Source organism: Aulonocara sp. 'chitande type north' Nkhata Bay, linkage group LG7, assembly GCF_057382095.1.
Source record: "Aulonocara sp. 'chitande type north' Nkhata Bay isolate Kocher_YH1m ecotype deep benthic linkage group LG7, A_spYH_male_GT1.1, whole genome shotgun sequence".
In the NCBI taxonomy this organism is placed as follows: Eukaryota; Metazoa; Chordata; class Actinopteri; order Cichliformes; family Cichlidae; genus Aulonocara; species Aulonocara sp. 'chitande type north' Nkhata Bay.
In genome coordinates this window covers 6,262,445-6,282,180 of record NC_141350.1, presented here as the reverse complement: position 1 = coordinate 6,282,180, position 19,736 = coordinate 6,262,445, and the positions used below count along the sequence as shown (strand labels likewise).

Genomic DNA, 19,736 nt, shown 5'->3' with positions numbered 1-19,736 from the left:
ACGCTGATTCATGCCTCGAGTGAGGTACATTTCTTATACTTGAATGATTCATACAGTCAGTGTTAGTGAGTGGTTGAACAAAAAAAATATTCCTCAAAAGCATTTGGGTTATGTCTACAACAAGTCCTCAGCCTTGGTCAAGCACATGGACTGAGCTACAAAATGAGTACAAAAAAATCAGTCAGTGTCCAAAGAAAATTGTTGAAACCGTCAGAAAGACTAGAGAACTAAAAACATTAAGAAAGTCTGGATCAGGAGGGGAAAAAAATTACAGAAAGGATCAGAGCACAAGCATAAAACCACAATGAGTGGCCAACTGTTGCACTTGCATGGAATAAAAAAAATCCCAGCACCTGGAACAGAAAAATATGAAGAAAAAAAACATACAGTTAAAAAAAAAATCAACAATCCTGAATAAGTAATCTGTGAAATTGAATATGAAAAGGTTAGAAACATTACTACTTGGAGTGGACCAATAACGGTATTTTGTTTCAAAATTACATCCTACTGAGTTGTAATTACTGAAACAAAAAGTGTTACAATCACGCCTGCTCTCCCCTACCACATAATTTCGACATTACCTTTATAACTATCACCGGTTCCCAACCTTGAGTCATCACATAGAAAAACAATCATAATGTCTGGGAAGTTTTGGTGATTTAGTTTATTCGTTTTTAAACTTTGGATATTCTCAACCAAAACACTGCTAGTCATCTGTTTGGGTGGCACTTACTTTTCAGAGTGGCGAAGGGTTATGCTGGGTAGAGATGGATAATAGTATTTTTTTTTTTTAAAAGACAGCGTTCCTGTTTGTCAAACGAATTAACTTGGCATTCATGACTTTCAGGTTTTTGCATGAATTCAGATTTACGTGCCTCTTTAAATACTCGGATTTAGCGCTTAAATGTGTAGATCCAGTGGCCTTCACAGTGGAGTTGCCAAAAATCCGACAGCACAAGAACGCCACGGTAACATGCTTGGTAACCGGGGCGGATCTATGTTTGATAGAGCTGGGCGTGGGCACTACTCTCCTCATCCCCTCCGCTCTCTCTGGGAAGCACATTGTTCAACGCGGGCACATTATAGGACCCAGGACCAATGAATGCCTTGGTGCAGTTTAGCTACTTAAAATTACACCGTTTCTTACAGTGAATAGGACGCAAATACCTGAAGAAACGGGGAAAGAGACTCGGAATATTTTGTGGCTTTTTTCCGATTTCAGCGGAGAAGCAAAACAATTGAAAGATTTTCTTCTTCCTCTCCGGTAGAAACGCCGCTCCTGTCGCCAATAGACCTCTGCCTGTTGTAAGTATACTGTACACATCCTTGCTTACGAAAAATGTCGGTTTTTTTCCCCTCACCGAGAAATATGTCCTCTCTTAAGTGCTTTCAGTTATTTGGGCACCGCTGGAGATTGCGGTCCTTACAGAAAAACAGGTTAGCTAGCTATCATAACATTTTTTAATTCACGCCCGGCGAGCTTGAACATTATCCTGCTTAGAACTCAGCCTTCTTTCTACCCTGCCTACATAGAATGATTTTTCCTCCCAGCCCCTGACTGTTTTAAGCCAATTATATATTTTTTGGTAAGCGGTCTTCCTTGAGTTTGGGTGTTAAAACTTGGTTATAAAGGGATAACATGACCATCCAGGATTTCCCCCCGCTTTACCTCACTTTGAAAGAGAAACCGAAGACATTTGCAAGTGCCATTGCAATAGATGCTAATGTACCTCTGTCTTTTGTATTGTATAAGGAAAAGACTGGAGCAGGCTGTGAGGTTGCTGGTCTCGATAGTGGCGTCAGAGACAACTAGGGTGACGCCCCGTCACAGTGAATAAAAGCTATCACTGCGGAAGTGAGATTCCATTACAAGGCATTCACAAAGATGATCATTTCAAGTCTCGTATCTGATAAAAAAAAATGGCTAGTAAGGTGAAAGGGATTTACAAAGACAGCACCAAACACTCAGCGAATGGCCATAGAAGCTCCTGGACAGTAAACAATTAAATGCACTCAGCATTCAAAGTAGTATCAAACATTTGAATGAGTGCCCTCTTAGGCAATACAACAGAAAGTGTTTCACTCGTGTGTTTTTCTTGGGGCTTTCCGGTACACGGTTTCTTTTTTTAATCCGCCACATCGTCACGTTCGCTGACCAGAGCATCTTCTGTGAAAGTCATAATCATGCAAGTGAATGTGCATCAGTCTATATGACTACGAGAAGGAGGCTTTGCAGCGATTCTGTGTGAGTAAATATTGGTGTTGGTGTCTGTAGCGTTTTGGCAAGTCAGCTGGAAAACAGTTGGAGGTGGTCCAGTGATTGAGGTGTGAGGTCAATGTGTCTTCGTTTTTTCCTTTGAAGGTTTTTATGCAGCCAAGCAGTAAGTGTGACTCTAAAAACCAAAATTTTACGAATAACACCGTTCCCTGCTGGGTTTTAGTATTGATGTGTGTGTGGGGGGGGGGGGTTGAATGGACATTAGGTGTTTTTATGTGACCCAGAAGATGCTTTCTTTGCTTTCACATTGTTTCATGAACTAAAACAACTCATTGAGATTTACCCAGAGCCCACATTTAGAGTTTTGGGGGTGTTAGGTGTCTAATGATAACCCTTGCAGCTCCTCCAACCGGCAGGCTTTTGTGTGGAGGTCAGCTGCTCTTTTTATCTCTGCTGCTGCCTCCACTGTGTCACCCTGTCCTACAAACTAAAAGGATGACCCAGTAGGGAAAAGGTCACTAGAGGCTAGTGGCTTTCAGAACAGCTAAAAGGCCTCTTTAGATAGTGAAACATTTAGAAATTTGGAAAGAAATGGTTTATTAAAAGAACCAAATTCAGCTTTGTGTTAAATTCTAGAGAAAAGGGTAAATTTTTTTAACTATGTTGTAGTCAGTTTGACCCTCCTACCAACTTCATAAAATCTGAACCAATGTCTTCACGTAATTGTGTTTCACTGGCCTGAGAGAAGAATAGCGCTTCATTCCTAAGCTGGTGGAAAACACTTAGTGTTTTGGATGCTGTTTAGAAGAATGATGTCACTGGAAAGCAGAGGGAGGGTGGGGTGGTTATCGAGACTTTAGGATGGGTCTCGGAGTCTCCGTATTTGACCGTGACACCTCCCTTGAGAGGGTCTCCTTACCATCATAGCTCCATTAAAAATCTATTATCTCTGCAGTGGGCTTGTGGCTCTGCCAGTATGGAGCCTTTAACCAATTAAGCACTTAAATGGAGACCAGAGTGCATGTTGAGGAAGACGGTCATCCATGTACCTAGCTCCTTGTGTCACGTGTGTTGAGAAGATGAAAAAGATGCAATGAAGTTTGGCTTGGAGGATTTTCATTATGTTTAATATTTTTCACTTTCTTGCTAGACTCTTCTCTTCTGTGTTTGTTATGCCCTTGGTGTATATATAGAGAGCAGTCTTCTCCCTTGCCAATGAACTCTCCTGCTACCATCTGAATTGCTGCTCTTTGCTTGCACCCTCCGTAAGCTGTCATGTAAGATTATCCTTTTGGTCCAGGCGAGGCTCTAGGGTTTCAAAATGGACTGTTAATTTCAGACCGGCGGTGGTGCACTATAAATAACCCTAAACTCAAACATGCTAAATAGTGGCCCTTGATCATATTAGAGAGCTGCTCTACAAAGGTTTTGGGAACTTTGGAATGAGATAGGTGCGGCCTGTGTGACAGCTGTGGCAGATTCATTACTGTTTTTTGTTGAATGACTAACAAAAGTCACCCTGCTGTAGGATAATTACTTTGGTCACATGTACACCGTGTGTAAAAAGGACACAGACAATTGCCACATCATGAATGCAAGTTTTCACATGTGTGCAAATAAAGGTAGCAGAGTTTAACCATACGCTGAGAGCAACTCCACTCGGGATTGCAGAGGAGAAGATGGGGATATATTGTGTTTGATACAGCTATACGCAACATACCCATCTGTGTGTAGAGGAGAGCTCAGACAAAACACTCTTTTGCTTAGTCCCTGAGTGTGGATGAAATTGATGCAAGTACTAATGATTTTGACCTCCAGAGGCTGTGTCCTCGTCTTTCCTCTCTATCTACACAAAGACCCGCTCAGTATGAGCCCCTCCTGACAACAAGTGGCTGTAGAAACGCAGCACTGTCTGTGTCAGTGACTGATTTTGCTATTCATCTCCATATGTATATGAGGATTATTAATCAGCAGCTGACATGGCCTAGTTTGAGAGAAGACGGCTGTCTGCTTTCCCTCCTCTGAACTCCCAGTAGCGATGCATGGATGTGTTGAATTTGCATTTTTTAGGCTGTAAATATCACTGGCTTGGCAGGTGTACACTAGAGATCTGGTTATGTAGAAAAATGCTGTAACCACGTGTGTTAAATGTTGAAGAACTGTGTATGATGCTGTATTCGATTATGTAGCTATCTTTTTTTGTTTTTGTTTGGCCTAAATTCGTCATACTAATCAGTTCAGCGCACGAGTTATCACTGCCATATTGATGAATATCGGGTAAAAAGGAGGCATTTCATGCATATTTCTGTGTGAATCTCTCATAGGCTTTGGCAACATTTCATTTTTTCGAAAAAATCTCAACCCAGAATGATTTAGCTTCTTTAGTTTTAGTGCTGTGACCCCATCTAGCTCTTTCAGGCTTGAGTTTCCCTACTGGCTAACTGTCCAGGCCGCTACTGCCACAAATAGAATCCAATTCTGTGAAAAACAGTGCTTTTATTGTTAATTGTGAGGCAGCAATTGAAATTAAGATGCACAAGTGCTCACCAGTGAGGCTTGTGGCATCTGATCAATCTCTGATTAACAATAATGTTTAGATATGACAAAACAGAGCGAATACGTGGAACAGCTGACCAACAGTATGGTTGAGTATTCAGTTTTAGTCATCAAGTGTTTCATCCTGTATGATGGCATATTGGTCATCCTGTCTTTTAGTGAACTGGAATAAGTCATATCAAATCTTTGATCTAAATGACTTGTCTATAGTTGAACATTTTATCTTGTGTCCACACTAAACGTGAAATAACTGCCGATGAGTCTATTATTGTTGATCCTTGCCCTGTCTGGAGTTTCAGCAGCCAAAGGTGTTCCAGCGTCTGCCTGCCCCACACAAGTCTCTGTTCGCCACACAGCTGCTGTTTATTTAGTTAGAGGGGGCTCTAAGGAGCTAGACTGGCTCTGCTACTCCACCAGAGTCTGCAGTCCAGCCAGGGCAGGCTGCACTGTGTACCAGGCTGATTTATTTACACTGAGGGAAAAGGAAGCTAAATGTTTAACCACAAGTTTGAGGGGTCAGTATAATTCCCTTCCTGTTGTGTTTCAGAGTTATAGCAGCGAGGGTGTTTTGACAAGGAGGTCGTTGTTGGTAATGGTGATGGTGCTCAGAGCTACCTGTTCCATTAAGGTGAAGCAGTGGCTTACGGGATGCAGGAGTGTGTGCGTTTGTGTGCTTGCGTATCATGGTGATTGAATGAGAGCAGTTAAATGACTGTGTCCTCAACTTAGCAAGTCTGGTTGTCTCTCAATCATTAACATTATTGCAGTCTTGGTTAATCTTAGTTTGTCCTAACAGCACAGGCACATACAGCCTCAGACACAAATAACCCAAACAGGACTTTTTTTTCTTTCTGAGAATGCAGATTCTATTAATACAACACCACACCCAGAGACAAATATAGAACGTCTGTTATTTTTTTCCTCTCCACAGCTAAATTGACCTTATATGTTTCATTTTCTTTTGAAATTCTGTGTCTTGTCCGGTTATTGAACTGACCACAGGCTGTGTTTATGACAGGCCACCTGTTACTTCTCTCTTTATACTGTTAGAGTTCAAGATTCACCCCAGCTATTGCTTGTACTTTCATTCCTTTGGGAGTCAAAGCACAAGAGACAGGGCGTGAGTGTTTACTGCTCAGGTCAACTGAAGCCCTGATGTTTACACTCTTAAGCGCGCAAGTAGTTTGTGTAGCAGCTATAACAAAGAGTGCATTTTATATGAGGGATGACACACGGCTCCCTGCGGAAGGTAAAAGAGCATATGTGAACTGTGCTGCTCATGAAATCCTGACAGATTGATTATACACTGCAGCAGGTGGTGCAGGTTAATGATTTTCCTCTTCAGGACCATTCAGCAAAGTGAGACACTATTAATGAGCATGTGGAGATGTTTAACCCACATGTGCCCGTCTTTTATGCTAAATGAGACATAGTTTAAACTTTTGAGGAAGAGAGATTTAGGGTTACACTGGGTGTTAAGTAAAGTTAGTGTTAATAGTGAACTGTTTTGTTTAGGAGGACTTATAATATACGAGTTTTCACCTTGAATATTTATCAGAGTCATTTTGCATTAGTCACGGTTCAAAATGAGTCCTATTTGTCTCATGCTGGGGGGCTCACTGTCTGAAACAAGCTGTTTTAGCTGCTCTCCCTTTAAGGTCACCCTCCCTTTTTTTTGAACCAGCCCATATTATATATAGACTGTATATACACTTTAGATTCATTGTATAGTACAATTATGACAACCGAGGCTTTGCTGTTTGAAAGACAGATATTTGACGTAGAGGTGGCGTCTAGAGGTTGTTGGTCTAAATTGTCAAACAGAAAGTGAAACTATGCTTCTGTTAAGACACATGGCTTTCTATCATTTATAACTGTTCTCAGTTACTTTCCTCTTAGGTCTTTAACCAGATATGACATCATTATTATTCCACTCATTATTACTACAATGTCAAACTGTAACCATAGTAGAGTCCTGTAGTTACAATGGGCCTCCAGCACACTTGTTGTTAGTCATAGATTTGTAGCCGATTTAATGTTATAAAACCAGCACAACAAGTTCATATCAGTCAGTAATAAATCTAACTCATCATGTCTTCTACTCAGAAGCTATTTGGTATTCATGTACAGACACAAACCAGTGCAAAGACACGTACCCACAGGTCATCTTCCCCCACCACAGCGTTGCTGGCCAGTAAAATTCCAGTGTTAAAGAGAAAGTAGTCATATGGTTTTTCTGTTATGTTCTGTGGCAAAGTGAGACTCATTGTATGGACAGCTGACCATTTGCAGCTTCACCTAGTTTGGTGGTGAAATGAGCAAAATTGTAATATACGCAAGTTTTCCCACATTTTTAAGCATGCAAAAATCTATTACACTGGAAAAACATCTCATTAATATTTGAATAACTTGGTTTTTCTCCCAGTTTTAATCATTTCTCCTAAATTTATGTAGGTTTGAGTGTGCCCGTTTCAGGTAACATAAAATTCAAATTCAAATTTTATTTGTCACACACACACAACCATACACAGTATGACATGGGGGTGAAATGCTTGTAGCTGTACAATGCCCGACCATTAAATGACAGAAGAAAAGTTTTACAATATTTACAATTTACTACAAAAATTTACAAATTAACTTAGGAATTTACAGTAAAGAATGTGCAAATAGCAGAAGAGATTATAAAGATAAGGATTATAAATTATAGGAATTATAGGATTATAGGAAATGTGTGGTGGTGCGTGTGGTGACGTGTGTGAGAGTCCAGTCTTATAGTGACGTGTTGGGAGAGTCCAGTCCTACACCTGGTTCAGGCCCCGAATAGCCTGGGGGAAGAAGCTCCTCTTCATTCTCTCTGTTTTGGCCTTAAGGGAGCGGAAGCGCTTCCCAGACCTCAACAGTGAGAAGAGTCCATTGTTGGGATGGGAGAGGTCCATCATAATCTTCCTAGCTTTGGACTTGCACCGCTTGGTGTAGATGGACAGCAGGTCAGGGAGCTCTGATTGAATGATGCGTTCTGCCGAGCGCACCACCCTTTGCAGATCTCGTCTGTCCTGCTTGGTGCTGTTCCCAAACCAGGTGCAGATGTTTGACGTCAGGATGCTCTCGATGGTGCAGGAGTAGAAGTTCTTGAGCACCTTCAGTGGCAGATGGAAGTCTCTAAGTCTTCTGAGGAAGAAGAGACGCTGACGGGCTTTCTTAACCAGGGTGTTGATGTGACAGGACCATGACAGGTCCTGAGTGATGTGGACACCCAGGTATCGTAAACTGTCCACTCTCTCCACTGGCGTGCCACTGATGATGAGGGGTTTGTAATTCCTCGCCTGCTTTGTAGTGAAGTCCACGATCAGCTCCTTAGTCTTGCTGATGTTTAGGAGGAGGTTATTCTCCTGGCACCAGGTCTCCAGGTTCCTAATCTCCTCCAGGTAGGCCGTCTCGATGTTGTCGGAGATCAGGCCCACAACAGCAGTGTCGTCAGCAAACTTGACAATGGAGGTGGTGTCGGATGTGGCTACACAGTCATAAGTGTACAGTGAGTACAGCAGGGGGCTTAAAACACAGCCCTGAGGCACTCCAGTGCTGAGTGAGATGGAGGGGGAGACTTGTTTTCCTACCCTCACTGATTGGGGTCTGTCTGTGAGGAAGTTGAGGATCCACTGACACAGTGATGAGCTGAGTCCTAGATCCGTCAACTTGGTGAAAAGCTTAGAGGGAATTATTGTGTTGAATGCTGAACTGTAGTCCACGAACAGCATCCTAACATAATTCCCTCTGCCAGTGTCCAGGTGACTCAGGGATGTGTGGAGCAGGTGAGATATGGCATCGTCTGTGGAACGATTAGTCCGGTAAGCAAACTGAAGTGAGTCGATGGTGGGAGGAAGTGAAGAAGTGATGTGATCTCTCATCAGTCTTTCAAAACACTTCATCACAATTGAAGTCAGTGCTACTGGACGGTTGTCATTGTGGCAAGCGGGCTGTTGTTTCTTTGGAACAGGGACAATAATGGACCGTTTGAAGCACGTGGGAACCACAGCTTGGGCCAGGGAGAGGTTGAAGATCTCCGTGAACACCGGTGCTAGTTGATCAGCGCAGGCTCTAAGGACCCGGCCAGGGATTGCATCTGGTCCTGCTGCCTTCCTGGTGTTCACCCTCCTGAAGGTGTTCCTCACGGCATGCTCTGTGATGACGAATGCATTTTCTTCACTGGTGCACTCCGAGCGCGCACAGCCGTTTGTTGTTTTAATTGCTGCGGCGTCGAAGCGAGCATAAAACGTGTTCAGCTCATCAGCCAGTGAAGCATCTGCATTCATCATTGAAGAAGCTGGTCGTTTATAGTCCGTTATAGTCCGTTATAGTCCGCAGTCCTTTCCACAGGCTCCTAGAGTCGCACTGTCGTAGCTGTGACTCTAGTTTTTCCCCGTAGCTCCGCTTTGCCTTTCGGACCGCGCTGCGCACGTTGTAGGACGCAGCCTTGTATAGGTCCATATTACCGGAGACAAGCCCTTCATTGTAGGCAGCGGTGCGTGATCTCAGAGCGTCGCGGATGTTTTTATCCACCCACAGCTTCTGGTTGGGAAACGTTCGGATGATAGTTCTTTCTGCTGTGTCGTCCGCTAGTTTCCCGATAAATCCCACAACCGCTTCCGTAAACATGTTGATGTCATCAGAGCTGCGCCGAAACATGTCCCAGTCTGCGTCATCCAGTGCGTCCTGCAGCGCGGCCACCGATTGGTCCGTCCAGCGAGCGACCTCCCTCCTGATTGGTGGTTGCTGCTTTAGCCTTTGTTTGTAAGCAGGTATGAGGAAGATGGCGGAATGGTCCGATTTTCCAAATGCCGGCAGGGGCTGAGCCTGGTAACAGTTCTTGAACGGGGTGTAGCAGTGGTCTAATGTCCTCGTGCCCCGGGTGGGGCAGTTGATGTGCTGGTGAAGGTTGTGAAATGTCCGTTTGAGATTCACTCTGTTAAAATCTCCCATAACAATGAGTGCGGCATCTCGGTGAAGTGTTTGTTGATGTGTGAGAGCCTCATGTAGCTCACATAAGGCAGTGTCCGAGTCCGCGTGAGGCGGAATGTAAACAGTGCAGGCAATGACCGCAGTGAATTCCCGAGGGAGATAGAAAGGGCGACACTTAACGATCAAAAGCTCCAGATTGGGCGAGCAAGAGCGTGTGAGTGGGGAGATGTTTGTGCTGTCGCACCATCTGTTGTTCACCATCAAACACACTCCACCACCTCTTTTCTTCCCCGACTCCATTGTCCTGTCCATGCGGTAAACCGAAAAGAACCCCGTCGGCTGCACGGCGTGGTCTGGTATCGCTGGGTTCAGCCAAGTCTCGGTGAAGCAGAGGAGGTTGCAGTCCCGAATGTCTCTCTGGAACTTGATTCTGGCTCTGAGGTCATCAAGCTTGTTCTCGATGGATTGAACATTGGCTAGCAGGATACTGGGCATGGGTGCGCGGTGTGCGCGAGCCCGTAGCCTGTTCCTGATGCCGGCTCTTTTACCTCGAGGCCGTCGCTTAGGGTCGCGTCCTTTGTTCTCTCTCAGGATCTCCTTTGGCCAGGTTGGGTCCGGAGTTAAACATGGTGAAATGTTCGTGTACTGCAGACCAGTAGAAACCAAAGTGTCTCTACTGTAGCGGATTTGTGTGTTTTGCATGATGCCCATGCAAGATTATCGCAGATATAGCAAAAAGTGACGAAAAACTGCAAAAAGTGGAGAAGTTAGGGCAGAGCATCCAGCACGGCAGCCGACCTCACCGGCGCCATTTTGTACCATTTTGTACATTTTGTAAAATTGATATCGCGCATGTTTCCTCGCGAGACTTGCGTATTTCTTTAATAACATGGCTTGATTTATGGTTAACTTGACCACGTTACATCGACTGGACATATTAAGTGGGTGTGGTGGAGCGTAGGGGGCAACTGCAGGCACACCTGGGGGTCATAAAATTGTAACCCTCCTGGATGGATCGCTGTAGAGTGAATCAACAAGAAATCCTTCATAACAACAGTCTCGTAGATAGTGATTTACCTCATCGTTAAAATGAAACAGTGGAAGAGTTTTAAATATATTTTTAGAATTATTTTATTAAAAATGTTCTAGTATTGACTCAATTTGATCTTTATTAATATGTATTTGTTTATTTTTGGATCACTGTCCCTGTATGGTCGAGGGTAGACCTCAGTAATCTAAACCCTGAGTGATATGGATCTATCTGCCAGTGTGATGCCCCTCCTTTTTCTCTCTTACTCCCTCTCATGCACACTTTTTGCTGCTAACACTGAGCGGGAGAGGACTGGAACATTGAGTACCTTCAGCACATTTTTCACATTCCCCTTTGAGGGTCTCAACTACAGCCCCCACTGCATGCACACACTTCAGCATACACAACCACTCGTGTTTCTCACCAGTGGGCATTAATGGTATTGTCATATGTTTTGTCTGTACCACCAATTGAGGACACGTCAATCTTGACACGTGCTTGTCAAAACTGTGTGTCATGTTTATTTTGGTCATTATACTAACCTGCACCTTTTCCTCTCTCCAGCAGCGGTGGTTGTGTGTGAGTGTGTGGTTGAGCTGCAGCTGCGAACATGACGGAGTATAAGCTGGTGGTGGTGGGAGCTGGAGGCGTGGGCAAGAGTGCACTTACCATACAGCTGATCCAGAACCACTTTGTGGATGAATATGACCCCACAATAGAGGTATGACGTGCTTCTACGTGTTCTGTACATTATTCCTGCAGCAGTTATCTTTAGATGAAGTATTTCCCCTTGAACTGTTGTGTGCTTCTGCGACATTCTTTAAAATGGTTCATGTGCAGTCTTTGCGTAATTAGATGTTTTATATAAATGTCCAACCACACAGTCTAAACCAAGTTACTTTAATTAATTAACTTCTGTGGCAATCCTCCAAATGACAAGGCTTGAAAGAAATCCATAATTTCAGAAAAGAGAAAAGCATTTTCTCCACCTTTTACTCAATATTTTCCTGAGGAAAAAGACACTGGAATATATTGCAGAGCAAAGAGGAAGGCCAGTGAGAATGTCTTCTCCTGTCTTTTCTCCCCTTTTTCTCCCTCTCTATCCCTCTCTTTCTCACCACGCCTGCCTCTGGCCAGACAATGTCCTTTTTGTGTATTTGCATTCCTGGCCCCTATGCTCTAACAAACAAAGGGACAGCACTCCCATGTTTTTGTGACTGCATGTTGGAAGGCTAAACATTGGCTCTGATACCCTGCTCCTCTGATCTCTTGATTTTCATTTGACCTGAAAGTGAGGAGGGAATTTAACAAAGTAACCTAAGTTGATTACAGTCAAGCAACATTCAGTCACTGACATAGTGTCCCTATAGTATACTTCTTTGCCCTGAGTGACCCAGGGTAAGAATCTGCAATGGACCACCGGTTACATTAAGGTGAACTATCAGTTTTGTGTGATGTCTTTAGCACTTCTCTAAAAGTGCAAGTTTGTCTTTTTCTGCAGGACTCATACAGGAAGCAGGTTGTGATCGACGGGGAGACCTGCCTGTTGGACATCCTGGACACTGCAGGTCAAGAGGAGTACAGCGCCATGAGGGATCAGTACATGAGGACGGGGGAGGGCTTCCTGTGTGTCTTCGCCATCAACAATACCAAGTCTTTTGAGGACATTCACCAGTATAGGTGTGTCTAAGAGTAATGCAAAGAAAGAGAACTGGAAAATGTGCACCTCTGTATTTCTTGGCCAGACCGTAGGCCTGTTGGGGTGGAGCTCCGGTGCTAAATCATGTCTGTTAGCTTCTCTGGATGTGCATATGCAGTGTGTGTTAGAGGGACTCCCGTGGGGTCTGCAGGAAAAGGGCTTTATATACGTGTGTGCCAGCTCTCTGCAGTACTTGATGATGTCATGCTGTAGCGTTTAACACGGCTAAAGAAAGCTTAGCTCCCAACTGGAGGCTTACAGCACGATGCCAATGAAATCGATCCTAACTCAATTAGAGAAGCAGGGAGAGGTAGCGCTCCCAAGGACAGGGAAGGAGAAAGGGAGGGTGGGGGTGATAGTTTCAGCTGGAAGTGACAGTGTTTTCTCTCTTTGCCACATTTTTTCTTTCTCATCACATTAGGCATCCACTTGCTGGTCTTGCATGAGGCTACACTTTAAGTCACAGGTTTCCAGAGTGTGTAAATGTACATTTGTTTGGCCTGTTGCCATTGCAACTCAGCTGTTTTGGACCCTGCTTTAGCATAACTGCTCTTAAACCATACAGGTATGCAGTGCACTTTGGCTCAGTGCCCAGTTAAATGTTTTGAGTTATCTAGACATCTGCTGCCTGTATTTACAGGCAACAATTGTTTGTGACAAGAAATAAAACCCACAAAAACTTTCCCCCCCACTATCAGTGCTGACTAGCGCTACATGGCAGAGCAGTGTTCATCCATGTACAAAAACACCAAATAAAGACCAATCCACAACTCTTTAAAGCTAAACTTTAAGCACTCGCCTTAATACCAGGTATACAAGTATCTGTGGTTTGATAGGGTAACTTGTTTGCTTTGACATCAAAACTCAGAGCAAGTGTTGTCATAATTACCATTGGCAGTATTGACTGCAGATGGGTTTGGCTGACTGTACTGCAGGCTATACTGGGGCTGATTGAGAAGAAAGGCTGGGCTGATGGAGTGATCTGACCCTCTCCTCTCACTCAGTCCCCCCTGGCTGCATGGCATTTGGCACTTGCTGCTGTAGTGATGAGGTAATGCTGTTTGCCGCCTGCCTGTTGTCCACCCACCCTCCCTCCTTCAGCAGTGCAGCACAGCCCAGCACCGGTAGGCACTAGCTCTTCCTCTGGGTCCTAAAGTTCCCCGGGTGGTTGGTTCTCCAGGGGTGGAGCTGTTGATGATGCTGGGAGGATCTCAGCCAACAGACATGTAACTGTGGCTAAATAAAGTGCTTGGATGTATCAAGGAACAAAAATAATAATAAGGAAATGAAATAAACTAAATTTTCAATTTTCTTGTTTTGCAACGCAGAGAACAGATTAAGCGAGTTAAGGATTCCGATGATGTTCCCATGGTCCTTGTGGGAAACAAATGTGACCTCCCTGCGCGCACGGTGGACACGAGGCAAGCCCATGAGCTCGCTCGCTCCTATGGCATCCCCTACATTGAGACCTCTGCCAAAACACGGCAGGTAAGCAGTTTACATAAAGTAAGGAGCAACATAAAGTTTTTCCGCAGAGGAATACTTTTCTCGTGTCCTGCCTCTTTTATTGGTGTTTGAATCTTTAAAATTCCTCATATGCTAATTTTGCTGCATCATTATGTTATCTGCAGGTTATGTCAGTGTTCTTATTTAGGCTGTGTAATTTCACATTTTGCAAAAATATTCATGCGCATCTTACAGCAGACCATGCGCTATGATGTGATTTGTGTTGCTGGGAACATTTTATTATGCTGCAGGCAGTGACTCATAGCCAGGTTACCTTGGCTTGAGAACAGAGCTACAGTATTTGAAAGGGCTCATAAGGACCAGTTGCCTCACAGCTCCCACTGTCTGTGACTCACTGTGACACATTATGTAGGTACATACATACTCGCATTCATCGCTACACCTGCAGAATATCTGTCACTCAAAAGGAAATGCAAGAAGTAAAGAAATGCAGTCTTTTTAGTCATCATGATTTCTTGACAACGTATTTAATAATTCTCAGTGCACGCAATGATTAAGGTTGTCATGGTAATGTTGCCAATTGGTGAGCACACCTAAAAGCTTTGCTGTCAATCAGAAGACGTGCATTTAATATGGGAGCCTTGAAAGGGAGTGTTTTAAGTGCCTGGATTTTTCTGTATGTCTGTGTGTTTGCGTGTGTTTACAGGGAGTAGAGGACGCCTTCTACACACTGGTTAGAGAGATCAGGCAGCATAAGTTGAGGAAGTTGAACCCACCCGATGAGAGTGGTCAAGACTGTATGAGCTGTCGCTGTGTGGTGTCGTGATGCAGGTGAGAAATTATATACACAGTAATGGTCACCAAATCAGTTTGCAAAGCTAAGTTGTGAATGCATGGAATGATGGAATTCACTGGCTTTGGGGAAGGTTTACCTTTAAAGGGACATATCATTACAAGTTAATACAAAGTTGTTCACCTTTATCCTGTTAGGGTGGGAGCTGGCCTCTTCCAAGCCCCCAACCATAGAGTACAAGCAGCCACTGATTGATGAGTATGAAAATGATGTTATATGCTATTGTAACTGAACATGTAAGGGAGATTTTGGACTGATATGTTAGGTAGCACCAGAGTCACACATAAATTTTGGAAATATTTTCTCAGAGCTCCAGAGCCTGAGCGATCAAAGCACATGGTAGCCCAAAGCTCTATTGCAGGGGTATCAAAAATACAGCCCAGGGGCCAGAACTCACCCACCAAAGACTCCGATCTGGCCCACAGGACAGCTTTGGAAAGGCCATATATTTTGAAGTTTTACCATTTTTCCTTCCGATAAAAAACTTCATATTACACTAAAGTAATTAACAAATAGGTGAGCATTTAAATAAGAAAATGTCTATGATTTTTCACCATCTACAATATAAAATTCCATTGTAGATAGTCCTTTTACAATAAAAAAGGCAATGAGCTACTTTTTCTGTAATTTGATACATTTATTACTTATAATTTAGTCCCAAAGAGTCATGCTGACAGATTTCTTCTATTTACTATAGAATTATTTCTTTATCATGCAGAGAAACTGAGACATAGTACTTGCAATGGCAGAAAGGGGTGCTTCACTGGTCTGGCCCACTTAAGGTCAAACATGGAAAATGAGCTTGATATCTCTGTTCTGTTGGTTTCACCATTCATTTGTTGACCACCTGTAACTCTGTGTAGATGATGCTCATTGTAAAAAAAAAAAAGCACTTTTGAAACAATCTGAGTTTTAAAACTTTAATTATATCTTGTGTCACTTTCTTTGCCCAGCTCACTGCTACATGTTGAGAAACGCTACGGCACAAAGTGGCAGCATGGACTTAAGGACTGGAAGATGAAACAACCCAACGATGAAAACAAAAACTTTTCCAACAAAAGGATGATTGAAACAAAAGCCCTGACAGAAACCATCAGGGCTGACTGAACTATAGACTTGTATGGAAAGGGGAATATTGGACTATTGCCTAAGTGGCTAGCGGAACTAGACTGGTCCAGCCCCATCTTTTTTGTTGGTCCACATCGACCTGTGAGCAACACCACTAATGACTCTTTGTCAGCTGCAATGTGGCATCGCTGGGTAGCTCCACAACTTTCCTGCTAACTTATTGTTTTCAGTCTCAACACTGGTAATTGGGGGGGCGGGTATCTCACCTCCGCCCTCCTTAAAAGCCTGATTCCACTCCCCATCCCCCACCTAGCTGCTGGAAGGAATGAGTGACTTCAGTGGAAAGAACTGGAATTGACTTTTAGTTAACCCAACACCTCTCATGCTAACCCATCCCATTCCCGCTTCACCCTACCTGCCTTTGGTTTCTTTTGAATGGCAATGAAATCCCTGCGCTCTAACTGGATACAGGGGGTGGATGCTGACATGGGAAAGACTGTATTTTTTGTTGTTTATCAATTAGCCTACCTGTAAAATAACAAAAAAAAAACAACTTTGATTTTTGTATTTGATATGAAACATTTATTTTTGATTGGCAGTTTTGAAAGTGCTTATTTCAGCTGGCACCTGGTTTGACATTTTTTTGACCTGCCTGAGGTAGTTGAAGATCCTTTTGGACTAGATCTCTTGAATGGAGAATTTCTAGATAGATGGCTTACCGCTGCCTTCTCTCTTTACAGATGTTTCATTGCGAGTCGTCTTGTGGAATAATAATAGTAATGGTTAGTGTACGTAGATTCTGGTGCAATAGAATAATTTACTTTCCAAATTACAAAGTATTGGGAATATACCCTCTGTCATGACTACTTATTTTTCTGCTTTACTTTTTGTTTAAGAAGGAGAGGTACCGTGCATGAAAATGTAGTTGTTGTTATCTTTGCAGTTGCAAAAGCACGATAGGTTGCCTGTAGAATGGGATAAATACCTTAAAGTTGGCAGCGAGTCGATTAAAAAAAAAACAAAACAGCAATGCAAAAAGTCTCTGCATTTCATTTTAGTAGCTGTATGGTGTACAACAGCTATTTTTAGATTGCAAGAATCACTCCTTGTGGACGAAAAGGCTCAGGAATTGGTGTCCCGGAGGATATCTATCAGTCCAGGAAACCAGGGTTAATAGATGTCATAAGTTAGTTTTTGCAAAGTGTAATGCACAAGTCCTGCCTCAGAGTAAAACTTCAGTTTTTCCACACACCAGACTATCCTCACACTGCTCTGCTTTATCTGCCACTTTCAGCTTTTCAAAGGAACAATATCAAGTCAGGTGCTAGTCATGTCAGAACCATATTTACTGTATATGTGGGACTATTGTGTGTAACAGGTGTAAGGAGCGGGATATGGGAGTGCATTGTTTTGTGTTTCTTATTACAGACAGGCTTGTGCGCTCCGTAACCGGATTAATTTGCTGCCTGAATAAAAAGACTGATGTGTGTTTACTTTGCCTTATCTGTTAGCTAGGTCGTACCTCATGTGTGCAGCGAGATGGTCATCTGTTCAGTTTGCTGAATTGTTTGTTTGTTTTAACTATGTGTGCAAAAAAAAAAAGACACGAGTGTGTTGACTTTCGACATGCGCTGTACAGAATTTGAAAGACAGGTCCCTAAAAACACTACACAGACGGGCTTTTCTGTAGTAATGAACTTTAGAGAGAACCCAGCATAAGCCAATTTGTCATAATCAAATATTCATGACATTTCAGTTCTATCACATTGGAACATGTGATAGTGATTTGACTAAATTGTTGCATTTAGCACAGATTATATCTAGATTATAGTAGTTCACTGAATTGGGCATGTGTCGAAATGTGCCGAGTCCTAAACACTACAAGCCTGTTGCTTCAAATCCAAAGCTCTGATGTAACAGATGACAAACTTTATCTGGCCATTGTCCTTCTTTTAAAGGAAACAGTGTTTTTATTTTTTGACCTAATTGATATTGTACATGCAAATGAACTCTCTTTCACTCTCACCATTGCTTACAGAAATATGACCAGTCTAATTACTGTCTGGATGATGGTGGTCAGGTTTTGTGTTCTTTTCTCTGCTTGGAGGAAGGATATGAACTGTGAATGTGTTTGACTCTCTTGATACTGTTTGAAAGAAGCCTCGATTTTACAATTTATATTGCTTACATTATTTGAGGGATAATCGTAGGGGCCCTACTTTTGGCTGTGTTGTACCCAGCTTTTATTTTTCATCCACTGTACTCAGACATTTCAATGGAAAAGGAGCGTGGAGTTTGTAGTATGTAATTACAGTCCTTGTGGTATCCTTGTTAATCTTTAAACAGTACATCCGTGATATAATAATACCATAGAATTTCACAAATCTATGCATTCAGATTACCATTGCATTAGAAAAAGCATCATGTTGTCGCAATACTCAGCCAGTGAACCACCAGTGTACATGTCTGAAAACCTGGCGAGCATGACAAAGACTTTCAGGACCATTGGGGGTTTTGCACAAGGATTCGGTGGGCTCAAGGGCTTGTTTGTCCCCTTGCAGACTGTGGAATGGGCGCGTGGATGGATTTTGTGAAAAAAATGTCAACTGTTTAGCTATTTAAGATGTATTTACTCTTTGAAAATGTGGCAAATGTATTGCAGGACAGGAATAAAGATGTCAAGATCAAACTGCTTTGGTCCACTCGCCACCAAACTTTTGTTCTTAAGTTTGTGATTTGCTTCCCCCTGCAGGCTACTATGTGTATTCTGCCGTGAAGTTGAAGGACTGGGACAGCTTTGGTTTAATATTGCTTTTGTCTTATAATAAAAGCTGATGACATATATAGATATTCTTGATAAATGTTTTATATTTAACTGCTTATAAGGAAGAGTCCCAGTGTACAACAGCATGAGGCCTATATAATGTGAGAAAATACAGCTCTGATAAGGGGTTCAAAGGGCAATCATAAACCCTGTTTACACATGATTCTACCATAAAACACTGCAGTGACAACAAATTTAATATTGCACAACTGAACTTTAATGTGTAATGTGTAGTTTTTAAAACCCTTCAGGATGGTTAGATGTTAGAAGAAATTAAAATATTACATTTAAGTTCTAGTGATAACAAGCGATAGGGCCCTACATTCATTAATGAAAACTGGGCGGTGACCATGTAGTGAATAAGGGAGCAGGCTTTCAAAAGAAGCCTTGGTTTAAAAAAAAAAAGTTTGATTGATGTGGGATTCACACTTGTTAGTTATTTGGCTTACTTTGCAACTGAATTCAATAAAAGTCAGCAATAGTGGGTCAGGCTTGTGTATTTCAGTCACCTCCAGCATCTGAAAAAGAAGGAAGGACTAAACAAGGAACATTGTATAGTATAAGAAAATCACTGAAGTGTATTACGTATTTCCCAGTTTTACATGAGTAAATGGTATCTATGATATTAAATTAGCTCAACTACAGGGAGTGCAGAATTATTAGGCAAATGAGTATTTTGTCCACATCATCCTCTTCATGCATGTTGTCTTACTCCAAGCTGTATAGGCTCGAAAGCCTACTACCAATTAAGCATATTAGGTGATGTGCAACTCTGTAATGAGAAGGGGTGTGGTCTAATGACATCAACACCCTATATCAGGTGTGCATAATTATTAGGCAACGTCCTTTCCTTTGGCAAAACGGATCAAAAGAAGGACTTGACAGGCTCAGAAAAGTCAAGAATAGTGAGATATCTTGCAGAGGGATGCAGCAGTCTCAAAATTGCAAAGCTTCTGAAGCGTGATCATCGAACAATCAAGCGTTTCATTCAAAATAGTCAACAGGGTCGCAAGAAGCGTGTGGAAAACCAAGGCGCAAAATAACTGCCCATGAACTGAGAAAAGT

The 19,736-nt window shown here is 42.6% G+C and overlaps 1 protein-coding gene across 4 annotated transcripts; it reads left to right on the top strand.

The window, feature by feature from the left end:
- Positions 1–868: 868 nt before the first annotated feature.
- On the top strand, positions 869–18,663 carry LOC147324413 (GTPase HRas). Of its 4 annotated transcripts, none has more exons than XM_086298196.1 (6): positions 869–1,305; positions 11,328–11,481; positions 12,262–12,440; positions 13,788–13,947; positions 14,633–14,757; positions 15,733–18,663. In XM_086298196.1, exons 2-5 carry the CDS (start codon positions 11,371–11,373, stop codon positions 14,750–14,752), a joined length of 570 nt encoding a protein of 189 aa, XP_086154322.1. In that variant the 5' UTR covers positions 869–1,305; positions 11,328–11,370; the 3' UTR covers positions 14,753–14,757; positions 15,733–18,663. The 4 variants fall into 4 exon arrangements, with proteins under 4 accessions (XP_086154322.1, XP_086154321.1, XP_086154323.1 ...); XM_086298195.1 differs by having other exon boundaries at positions 877–1,305; positions 11,325–11,481; XM_086298197.1 differs by lacking the exon at positions 869–1,305 and adding an exon at positions 2,127–2,245 and having other exon boundaries at positions 11,325–11,481.
- The last annotated feature ends 1,073 nt before the right edge of the window (positions 18,664–19,736 follow it).